Here is a 12,796-nt window from a genome sequence, read left to right as displayed (position 1 = left end):
TTGCTTATATTGGCCTTCCAATTGGGTCTAAGATGGATAGATTGAGTAACTGGTCTTCGATGATTGACAAATTTGAGAGTCGATTATCAAATTAGAAAGCTAGATATTTATCAGTGGGTGGGAGACTTACTTTAATTAAGTCGGTTCTTGGTAGTATTGGTGCCAGAGGGGGTGTTGAAGAGCTTGTAGAATCTTAGAATTCAATTTTCTAGGGTGGTGATAGTGAAGGGAAACAAATCGCTTGGATCAGGTGAGATCTTGCTCTTGCTAGTTTTGATAAAGGTGATATTGGGATCATAAGCTTGTCGGTTTTTAACTGTGTACTAATCTAAAAGTGGTGTTGGCGTTTTGTATGTGAAACAAATGCATCTTAGTTTCAGTTTATCAAAGCAATTGATGACAATATGGTATGTTTTAATAATTTCAATCAAACATGTTGTATAAACGGTATATGGGAAAATATTAGCATTGTAAAAATCCCGATTAGGCCCCAATTAATCTCTGATTAGTCCCTAGGCGCTATGCGTCCGACTTGAAGGCGCATAACAAGTAATACGTACCTAGACAATGAGTGAATCCTTAGAAGCCGATGAATTTTCAATACTTTAAAGAAATTATATATTAATAAAAACTATTTGGGGGAATGATTAGTGTTTTATTAATCATACTAATATATTTTGTTATGATATTAGTGATATTTACGAATTTTGTTATGATATTAGTCATATCTATTTTCTAAAATTTAACAAATTTACATTTTAGGGTCTCTAACTAGCCCCTGACTAATCATTGATTAGGTCGATTAATCCATAGTTGCTAGTTGACTGACTTGGTATCGCCTAGCGAGTTTTACAATATTGAAAAAAATTGTTGTTTCTATTTGAAATGTTCATGAGAGTAGTGTGGTTCCAACAACTACTTCGGAAAAGCCTTTAGGGGTAAATCTTTTTGTTTCTGGACGGAGGTGTTGGTGGGATATAATCGTTTCTCTTGTTGTTTTGATCGATTGTATCAGCTACATCGACTTGATATTCGACTAGATTGCTTGGTTTTAGACCGGTTCCAAGAGGGTTCGTGGAAGTCGGATTGGAGAAGGCAGATTAGAGGTGGGTGTGAAGAGGCACAATTTGTTGGTGATTTTAATGTCACCGTGTCATTTTATGTAATTAGAATTAACATGTGAGCTAAAAGGCTTCATAATTTGTATTCTAATATATGTCCGGGTTTGTACGAAGTGCACACATGTATACAATCAAATTAGAAGTCGGTTCAACGACAAGTCGAGGGCCCGGGGGCAGCGCCCCTAGGTTCGAGGTCTCCAAAGGGGCAGCGCACTCGTTAGTTTTGGTAATCCTAAATCCTCATTAAAATCCGGATTACCCTAACTTGCTTCCAAAGCAACTCATGACGGCCCAACCCTAATGAAACCCTAATCTCGTTAATTATATAAACGGTTCTTCCTTCTTAGAAGAAAGACACGTAATTTAGTTCTCGTTTTCTTCAAACTTTTACAGAATCTTTTTAGCAATTTGGCTTATGATTTTTGTACCTAAAATCATAAGTGTCCACTTGGATTATCCCAGATTGAATTTCTTGCAATCCAGATATAGGGTAGAAATATCAGTTCAAAAAATGTTCTCATGATCCAAGTTGGTATCCAAATCTCCACCACAAACCCTAAGTTTCTAACACAACTATTTATGATGGTTCTTCAAGGTGTTGAGATTTCCTATGTACCCAACTCTTACTCGTAGGCGTTAGATCCACTTGGTAGTTTTACAATTAATTTGAAAAGGAAGCAATATTGACGCATGTCTCTCTTGTCGGTGGGGAATGTAGCATCAGGTGGTGCAAGTTAGTGTCAAAAAAAATAAATATTTTTATTTGATAGTTGAATCTAGACATGATCCCTACTAGATTTACCTTGTAAATGTATCGTTTTAGAGTACTTGGTGTGCTCGACTTGCAATAGAGGGTCGAGACTACCTAATATAGATTATTCTCGTGTGATACTTGGCCTAATTCTTTTAAATCCCAGCCCGCTTTTTCCCCACTAATGGTGTGGGATGTTTGGTGGCTTGTGTCTAGGTGGTGTGGTGTCCTTTTCCCTTTGTCGGGTTCTATTGCTGAATGGCTATCTTGGTAGATGATTCCATGTGAGTTTTAAATTCATTTTCATGGATAATAAACCAAGTTTCCAAAATTGATGTTAATTGTAATGTTTCACTTCAATATCCTTTCTAACGTGACATAATGGTAGATAAATTGCATCCTGTTGTTGCACAATAACAAACTGTTTTAATAAATAAACATTAGAAACAGCTAACAAACACACTAAAAGAACCATTTTATATAATAATAATAATAATAACAGTTTCATGTCTTTATGACCTGTATAACTTATATAAGTACAACCCATCCATTTGAGAACCCAAAATAAAAAGAAAAAGAAACCTATACTGAAAATAGAAAGAAATATAAATAAAATAAAATAATCCCACTTTGTACTATCAATCATTTTCATAACTATACCCCCTAAAAACCCAGCATATATAATGGGCGAAAAATACCTTTTCCTTTTTCTTTTTTCGATATATCAAATATCCAAGCTATTTTTAAAAAACAAAAAACCTCTTTCGTTAATGGGCCCCATCCCCATGGTTCACCATCTCCATGTATTGATTCAGGGACTCTTGTCGCTGCAATCTCATGTCATCGTTAAACTTCTTTATGAACGCTTCAACTCGCCGGTTCAACTCGTCGTTACTCAGTGACGCCTCTTTCTTTAACTTCCCTCCTGCCGCAGCCGCCGAAGACGCTGTTTTCGGATAATCGTTTTGGTTTTCGTAGTTCGTCCGGTCCTTGAATGTCTCGGATTTCTTCACCACCTTCGTCGTCGACGTCGTCGTCGTCGTCGCCACCTCTTCGGACTCATCGGACTGAACATCGTTGTGGTGGTTCACGAATGTGTCCGACTTCCGGAGGTGCCTCGTCAAAGGCATGTGACGCTTTTCTGTTATCATCTTCCATGTGGTTTCCATCGTCTCGTGCTTCTTCGGTTTCAGCACCCTCAGTACTCTCGCACCTATGGCGGAGACAATGAAAGTAATATCTAAATCTTAGATACAGCCAATTTTGAATAAATAATGCAAAATGTGTTTCGGATGATCATATTTTATGCAAATAATTGACTCTAAAATCATACCTTCCGGTGTCGGTTTCCGATGTTGAGCGAATCTGGAAGATAGAAGTTGTTTCTCTCTCACCGGAAAATTGAACTCCGATTGCACCTTCAACGGAGGTGGAGACTCCGTCTTAATTATACTTTGAGGAGGATTCCACGTGGGCCTCGATCTAACAAACGCATCTTCATCTCCTCCAACTACCTCTGGCCCACTCAGCGCTACCATATTCTTCACGTCAACAACCGCAGCAGGCGCACTCTCATACACCATCGGAGGCTCCATCACGTTAGGTTCAATATCGTAAACCACCGGTGGATGCTCCGGCATATTCAAACGCCGCATAGTCGATACCGGAGGCAAATCGGATGCCAGATCTGACGGCGGATTAACCTGCTGCTGAGAGTAATTCTCATTATCCTGGTGATTGTTGTGTTGGAAGCGTGTGGAGGCGGCGATGGTGATGATGATTCCGTTAATGACAACATACAGATACGGAGGCTTAAGCAAGGACACAAGAACCGACCAAATCGCAGGGAGGTCGGACACGGCGAAGTTTAACATCAACGGAATCGCTAACTTCATCATCACAGCTACACACACAAGACCAGCTGAGATCAATACAACTTTCAGAGAGAGAATCCATGAATTTGCTGATGGTGACGACGGCATCTTCTATCTTCTTTTCCCTTTGAATCAAATCTTCTTCGCTTCGTGAGGTGTGTGAAGTGTGTGTGGTTTAGGTGTATGTGTGTGAGAGTGAAGGGTAGATAGAGAGAGAGAGAAGCGGATTTAGGATGCTAAGGAATGAGGTGCAACGGTTTTAAAACAGGAGAATATTACACTTTGGTCCCTTTTATTTTTGTTTTTATCGTATTCAGTCTTTGGAGTTTTGAAAGTCTAAGATTAAATGATTAAAAACTAGTACTACTAATATATTTCCTCCGTTGATATTAGCGATCGGTTTACTAAAAATCTCCAAGGACCATTTGTTCATTCTAGAAGACTCATGGATTCTAATATAACATTTTATTTATTTCAAAACAGAAATTATTATTTTTGGTATAGACGTTGATATAATGAACCTATAAAGATATATCAAGAATTTTCATAAGACCTTGCTTTAAATATTTCGATAGTAATATATCCTTACTTTAAAGTTTAAACATAGACATTGATTGATAAAATCATGACCAATAGAAACAATTAAACTATTGGAATACGTATCTAACTGTCGTGATTAGTGTAATCGTTTCTTATTGTTACAATCAGTATATCTTAAAATAAAAAACAAAGATATTTACTTTCATTTTATAGTACGTGGCCGAGTTTTTAAAAAATTCTGAATATGATCTCAGATCTTTTATAGAGATTCGGATAGTAAATTTCCAAAAATTTAAATATCTTATTATTGGAAAATTCGAAATATATATATACATGTATTTTTATTTATATTATTTTTTGTAATTCTTTTTCTTTGCATGTAAATTTTATTTTGTAGTTATGCATATATTCTTCTATTTTAGGTGACATTAAATAGATAAATCCAATTCAAGACCTAATTATGCAAAAGATATTATATTATTTATTTTTTTATTAAAATTATGGTATTTATTTCATATAAAAGCTTCCGGTATCTTACTTAATATTGGAATTCAAATTAAAATTTTTGGATATCTGGCTTTGAACACATCTAGCGGTAAGGCTTATAAGGTATTGTACACGTTTATCAAGCAAACACAATTAAAAATGGGAATATGACTTATTAAGGTAATTAATTTTTCGGGTTGTTCACATACAGATAACTATCTTTTTTGTACATATTTAGGTAACAAACTTTTTAGATCTGTTCACATATGACCATTATGACCAAACAAGTCATAATGGTTATATGTGAACACTTTCAACAAGTTCATTAGCTAGATGTGTATAAAAAAAAGTTACCTAAATATGAACAATACCAAAAGTAAGAGTAAATTACACGAATGGTCCCTATGGTTTGGGAGAATTTGTGCGTTTGATCCCTAACTTATTTTTTTAACTTGGATGGTCTCTACTGCTTATTTTTGTTGCACGCTTAGTCTCAGTCTTACCTAAAAAGACTATTATGCCCTTATTAATTTATTTTTATAATTAATTTTCTTATTTGTTTTTATATGTTTAAAAAATTTAATAATAACTACATATCTATATCTCCTCAACGTAAACATGAAACCACATTTGAGAAATTTAATTTGGGTCCCACCGGTCACCATCTCATCTCTCATCCTCTTCAACTTCTATTTTCTCTCCATCTTTAGTGACATGAATGTATTCATCATCCTTTTTTTTGGTCATTCAATTCTGGTGAACAAACACCATAACCCACTATCTCTTCACTTTAGTGGGGTGTGTTGTTGGTTAAATTGAAGTTGAATGATCGAAAAAAAATGGATGATGAAGATGTCGATGTCATTAAAGATGGAAAAGAAGTAGAAGTTGATGATGATGAGAGATGAGATGGTGAGGAGATACAGATATGTGAGATCTATTAGTTTTTTTAAACACATAAAAAATACATAAATAAGAAAATTAATTAAAAAAATTAACTTAATAAGGGCACAATAGTCTTTTTAGGTAAGACATGGACCAAGCGCAACAAAAGTAAACAGTAGTGACCATCCGAATTAAAAAAAAAAAAAAAAAAAAGTTAGGGACCAAAAACTCAAATTCCCCCAAACCATAGGGACCATTCGTGTAATTTTCTCTTACTTTTGATTTTTGTTCATATTTAGGTAACTATTTTTTTTTGTACACATTTATGTAACGAACTTGTTGAAAGTGTTCATATATAACCATTATGACTTATTGTAGCCGGATGTAACCTGCTACAGCAAGTCATAATGATCATATGTGAATAATTCCAAAAAATTTATTATCTAGATGTGTACAAATTAAAGATAGTTATCTATATATAAACAAACCGAAAAGTTAATTACCTTAATTACTCATATTCCCATTAAAAATAGATTAAACGACATGTAATTTCATCAAGTACTAGAGAAAAAATGAAACTAGAATACAAAAATGCATATGAAAAACGACTCAAGATATCTATTTTTATTTGTATGTAATCTTTACATTCGATATGCAAAATAAATTCAGTGGCGAGGTTGTATATTATCATGGTGGGTCACTTCACCCAACTTTTTTTTCTTTTGTTAACAAGTTATACAGAACAAAAATATGTGAACTACTTTATAAAAACTAAATGAACCACATTGGCAATAAAGTATATCTATAAATCAATTTTTTAAAACCCATATTCCATATTTTACTAGCCCAGTAATTTTTTTAGGGTATAATCCGTAGCTCAACATAAATTAAATTAAAAAAAACGTGTAATAAGAATCGGTGTTTTACAATTTACAACACACAAAGTTAGGAACCCATATAATCAACGATCGCTGCTGGTAAATATTCAAGTTTGTACGCTAAATAAAATAGGACAACATAATGGATTTATGATTAAAATTCACACTTTTGCACTTTCGTTCACTGTTAATCACATTAGCTTTAGTTTTTTTTTTTTTTTTTCCCTTTTTAAATATTGTTTTATAATTTATTTGTTCTAAAAAATCTAACTTCTAAGATTGTTAATTGTCAATGGACAAAATTTTATCGATATTGAATGTTAACAGTGATTTTTTCACTTTTTAATTGTTTCATGCTTTTACAATAAGTTTATTTTATTTATTTATTTTTTTATGTTTCAAATTTATAAACTTATTTTTTTATGTTTCAAATTTATAATGTGAATCGATTATTTGAATATTATTCAACAATAAAATTGGTAAAGATTGATGTACGTAAAAAAATTGATGATAAGTTTTTAAATAATAATTTGGTGTCATATATTGAAAAAAAAAGTGTTTTATAAAGTATTAATATTGATACAATTCTGAAATTGTATCAATGTATAAGATCTCGTCACATATAATTGTAAAAACTTTTAATCTTTTTTTTTTATACAACTCGATCCGATCCGAACTTGCAATAGTTGTTTTTTTTTATATTTTTCTTTTTTATCGACTTCATTTATTCATTTAAATAGTGACCTATGTAGTTTTACATTGTAGACTCACCACTGAATAACTCAATACAAAACAAAACCATTTATGAAAATAAGCCGATCAAAACTTTAGATACACAGTACTTCTTGCTAACTGATTTCTTTATTTCTTTTTTCTATAAGGATTTTAAGCAGAAAAATATCATCTCGATGAAATTATAAGTTGTTAAGATAAAAAAGAAAAAGGTGAAGTGCTGAAGAAAGTTACGACCAAAAACTAATAATTGAAAATGAGAAAGGGGGTTTACAGAGAAATGTAAAAGTTGAGGTAGGGCAAGTGCAACTTTAACTAGAAGAAGTAAAGGATAGGGGACGCGGTTCGAATATAAACATTAAAGGAGAGCGGTTGGATCGGAGTAAAAGAGATGAATTTGAAAATTGGAAAGTGGATGCTTGGTTGGCTGAGTTGTCCCTCCGGATATTATGCCACTTGGCTGGTCCCCGCCTTAATTCGAACTCTGACATTAAAAATTAAAAATAAAAATAAAATCATCGTACTAGTAAATTTGTTGTTAAAAGTTATTATTTATAGCTCAGCCGTATTTGGTTTTGTTTGTTTATTTATTTATTTTTTAAGTTGAGAGTCTTTACAGACATAATTGGTATTTAGAGTCGTTAGAACATAGATGATATTTAGAAGTTGTTTAAAAATATATTAAATTTGTCGGTCTAAAAAAATACCATTTTTAATCATATAAACCACAAATAACAATAAAATTACAACTAATGCATTGGTGAATTTAAGTATCAGTCAGATGCATATGAATAAGAGTATGATTGAATGTTTGACTGGATGATTGGAAACTTGAAGTTATTATTTTTATTTTTATGATGTTTTTAAGAAAAAATGTTGTTAATTTAGAAAGTATAAAATTATATAAAACATGAAGATAAAAATCTCTAAAAGATACTTAAAATAGTTTTTAGACTACAAGATTTCTGCTCTAAAGTAAAAGATTTACACTTCCGAAAATTTTTCATTGGTTTTAGTTTATTTAGTTTTTTTTTTTTTTTTCAAATATAATGTATATCTTTGATAATATATTTATAATGGTTCATATTGTATGAAGATAATATTTATTTAAAATATGTACTTGGAAATATGTTTATTTGTTATATTTTTTAACTTAACTTTTCAATTTTGATTGTAGGTAAACATTGTTTCAATAGTAAATATTTGGTGGTACGTGATAAATTAAATTATGCAAGTATTATATATTCGTTTTCAAATTTCTATTATAATTGCTATTGTTACTACCATTATTCTTATTGCCCTTGTACATCTTCTTTATCATGCTCTTTTTGTTGTTGCTTGTATCCATATTTCTACTCTTGTAGCTCCTATTCTTGATGTGGCCATCACATTTGCCTTTATTGTTGACATAGTCGTTATCGATGTTACTACTATAACTACTATCTTCTTTCCATGTTTAAGAATTCTTTTTTTTGTAACACTTGGTTTTAGATTTGCTTTTTTATTTGGTGTTGCGACCCAATCTTTAGTGGTCATGAGGCTTAGGGCCTTGAGGAAAGAAGAATTTGGCCCTTCTCGGGTGTGGGTGTTAGGGTTTAAGTAATCCAAGTGTTCGATTGTGTCTTCGAAAGTCAAGGGTATAATCGTAATTTGATAATTCGGTCTTTTATGAATTTTGGTTTAATTTCGGTTGGTTTTCAGACTAAATAAAGTTTATAAAAGTGTTGGACTTCTCGTTACCTTTTCGTGGATATAAAGAACACAGAAAATGGATAAGGTATGCAAAAGTTATGACCACCTGAAGTTAGAGGGGTGTTGGGCCAAAACGGGTACGCATGGCGTACATGGGAATTTGGACGCGGGTGCATTTGGGAACGCCTTGCGCTCCCCAAGGGAACACGATGCATTCGTCAGGCCAGATTAAAACCCTAAATTAGGGTCTTGGGCCCTATTTAAAGACCTTAACTCACCTCCAACCCCCATCTCCTTCGGCACCCATCCTCTCTAACCCTAAGAATGAAACTCTAGCCTCCATATGAGTGATTCTTGAGCTTCAAATTGATTTATGTGTCTTTTTGGTGCTTGAGGAAGAAGAAGGAACTTCATGAAGAGTCGTTGCTTAACTTGGAGCTTTTGGATCCAGGTGTTGTGCACCTAGATCTATCTTCTGGAAGTATAAATTCTTAACTTTGACAACTCTTTCATGTAGATCTAGTTAAGTGGTATTTTGTTATGGTTTTGGTCCCTTTGAGGTGGTTCTTGTGAGTAGCAGTTACTCCAGAACCTTTAAGCTTCATATTTGGTACTTGTTGAGGTTATTGAGTCATAAAGTTTGGATCTTGATGGGTCTAAACCTTCCATGCATGATTTGGTAGTCGTTTGATGAAGTTTGGGACTTAAGGTTTAGATTTGGGTCCCATTGAGTTATGTTAAGTCATAAAGTTGGAAACTTTATGACTTAAGAAGTTCCTTGAAATCGGATCTAGAAGTTTGGATTGAGGTCTTAAGGTATTAAGAAGTTTTTAAGACATCTTGGGGTGATTTTGACCTTTGGGGTTCATCTTTGGTGTTGGGCTTCTTTAAGACATGCAAAGTCTTAAAGCCATCAACTTTATGGGTTAAGTCACCGTTATGGGACTATTCTGGGGTGCTAGACATTGGACTTAATGGATTAAGTCCTTAGAATGAGAATTTGGAACTTAGCCTTGAACGTCGTGCGTAGCCCCTGGGAACGCAACACATTCTGTCTTGAGTCCCCATTAATTTGTCCGGCGATAAATGTTGTGCGATTAGCCCTTGGACATTGTGCATTCGTCTGATTAGTGGAGTTTTTGGTTGTTGAGCTTGGACTTAACTTGTGGATGTGGGTCTCGCTGATTTGGGCCTTATTAGGCCTTGTGGTGTCTTTCGGTTTTGGGCTAACAATTTGGGCTTTGTTGCTTTGGGCCTTTTAGGCCATCTAAGATCAACTGTTGGACTAAGGGAATTTTTAGCTTTACGATAAGGCCTATATGGGTTGGGCCCAATTTGGAAAATTGGGCCATTAGTGGGGCTTTATGGAACTTTTGGTTTTGGGCCTTTATGGTTTTTGGACTTGGGCCTCAGTTTTGGTTCAAGTTGGGTTAGGGGTAAAATTGTTGTTTTACCCCCAAGTAAGGTTTATGATCATAAATTGGAGAGAAACCTTATGAAACTTAGATTTTATGATGTATGTGTTCGTATCTATGTGAATTTTTCATAACCATAATCATAAGACAAGGTTAGTGACAAATCCAAACTCATATGGACTGAACTTGTTCAATCTTAATTTCTTGACACTTGGTAGCACGAGGGCCTATCATGTCTTCCAAGTTGTTGAGCAGCTTACCCTTACTGATTAATGAACTTTCACTGATCAATGTGCTTTGCCTTATGCAAGCAAATGATTACTCATAAAACTCACATACATAGTCAATCAACTGGAATGGGCACAAGAATAAATATATGTCAACACGAAATGTTACAAACCTTAAGTCGTGTGCTAGTGATTAATAACATGTTTATTTTTTATTAGTTCTTGAAACTTTTCAAGATATTTAGGACTCCCACTGACCTCTTGATATATAAGACTCTCTTTGTCAAGAAATATTACTTGAAAAAAAATATATTAAAGAGTTAGTGTGGTTTCTTATCAAGACAAACGCTTATGACAATCTATCTTAGTTGATCTTTGTTTTATCCCAAACATCACAAATTACCAATTTCAAATGTACAAGAGTAAGAAACATTTTCATCTACATTTGATAAGTGTTATAAACCTTTCTTAAGATTATGTCACTCAAGTTACAATCTTGGAGTATGACTCTAAGACTTGATTTTGGAACGAAGTATGATTCACCTTTTTATTTAACCATTTCAACAATCTCCGATTCCTCTTCTTAGCCATATAAGTGCACTTTAGATGATAAATTGTGATATGGTTCCATAATCACTAAGATGATCATAAAACACGATACTCAAGTACTCTCCCTTCTTTTTAGATTGGAGAAACTTTTATCTTTCTGCCTAATTTGATTCTTCCTATTCGTTCTGCTATCTATTGAAACATTTTCAACAATTCAGAATTACACTTAATCTTGTAAGTACAACCATATTTACTAAACTTTTAGTAAACCATAACGAATAGTCTTATCATTCTTTGTGGTGGACCAGACCAGTGCACACCAAGTGTACCCGATCCCCTAGTCCTTCACTTGACTCACATATACTTGTGAAAAACGAATTAGTCTTAATTTCCCACAGATGAAGGTTCTCATACATCACACAATACCAGTTGCATAATTCGAAGTTTTTATCTAACTGAAACTTGGGGATTGAGAATCTTTCCTTATTTGGTAAATTTAGAAACTACCACAAACGAAATAATAAATTCCATATTGCTAAAATATATAAACACCAATTTTCACAAATGTCATTACAAGGAAATATAAAACAAGATAAATTTCAAAAAAACTCTTTATTTATAATATGCGGAAAAACTTTTCCTTGCAATGCAATTACAAATGAAAACTATGTTACGAAATATTTGTAAGAAATTTATCATAACTCCTAGCATCAACTCAAAAATCCGATCATCGAACCATGCGATCGAAATCCATCTCTTCGCGATCAGGCTCAACATGTTTTTCCTTTAAGCTTTCTTTGATCCTACAAAACATCAAAATGTAATTACATTACATCATGTATTAAGAATATCCAAATAGGAACTTAGTAGAGTTAGATAGTTGACTTACCTGAAGCAGAGTCATATATTTTGACTTTACCATCCTTGTGGTCCTTCAGGTAGATACGACAGCTTCGCAACCAATGCCCTTTCTCTTGGTAGTAACAATAAACATATTATTTTGGAATGGTACATGGGACAATCTCAGACTTAGCCTTTCCCTTTCCCTTGGAAAGAGAAATATTTTCTGGACATCCAATGTTTCCATTGTCAATGTCCATGGAAGTTTGGGAAGCAAATATTCCAATCAAATTTGCATTACTAGTGCACCAAATCATTGCTGATTCAGTTGCAATTAGCAAATATGTTAGATCGATAAGAGAAATGTTGTGGTCCTTCATATAGTAATCTTTAATAAACTCACCATATGATTGAGGAAGTGATTGAAGAACCCAGTCAACAACCAACTTCCTCGACACAACGACTCCTAACATTCCCAGCCTATCAATGTGTGACTTCATCTCCAAGACATGTGCACACACAAACCTTCCATCTTGGTGTTTGCTTGCCAGTAGGACTTGAGTAACCTTGAACTTTTCAAGTCTTTGAACTTGTGCGTTAGGGAGAATTATTGGAGGAGATGGAGGAAGTGAAGTATGATTTCCATTTCTACGATCCAATCGTGGGACACCATCATCAGAAGGAAAGCTTTTTCCATAAGATTCGGGAAGACCATAGTTGTTTGACCTAGACATATATAATGGGAGAAATTCAATTTAGTTGATTTAAGTCCTTAATATAACACCCAAAATGAAATATTAAGGCTA

General features: G+C 33.7%; 1 protein-coding gene across 1 annotated transcript; it reads right to left on the bottom strand.

Moving 5' to 3' along the window:
• Positions 1-2,328: 2,328 nt before the first annotated feature.
• LOC145042109 (uncharacterized) lies at positions 2,329-3,989 on the bottom strand. Its single transcript, XM_078990479.1, has 2 exons — positions 3,206-3,989; positions 2,329-3,085 (listed from the first exon to the last, which is right to left on the bottom strand). The coding sequence occupies exons 1-2, from the start codon at positions 3,852-3,854 to the stop codon at positions 2,640-2,642; spliced, it is 1,095 nt and encodes a 364-aa protein (XP_078846605.1). The 5' UTR covers positions 3,855-3,989; the 3' UTR covers positions 2,329-2,639.
• Between the last annotated feature and the right edge of the window lie 8,807 nt (positions 3,990-12,796).

The sequence above is a fragment of the Lactuca saligna genome, chromosome 4, assembly GCF_052625555.1.
Source record: "Lactuca saligna cultivar CGN05327 chromosome 4, ASM5262555v1, whole genome shotgun sequence".
NCBI classification, from domain to species: Eukaryota; Viridiplantae; Streptophyta; class Magnoliopsida; order Asterales; family Asteraceae; genus Lactuca; species Lactuca saligna.
This window is presented reverse-complemented; position numbering and strand designations above follow the sequence as displayed.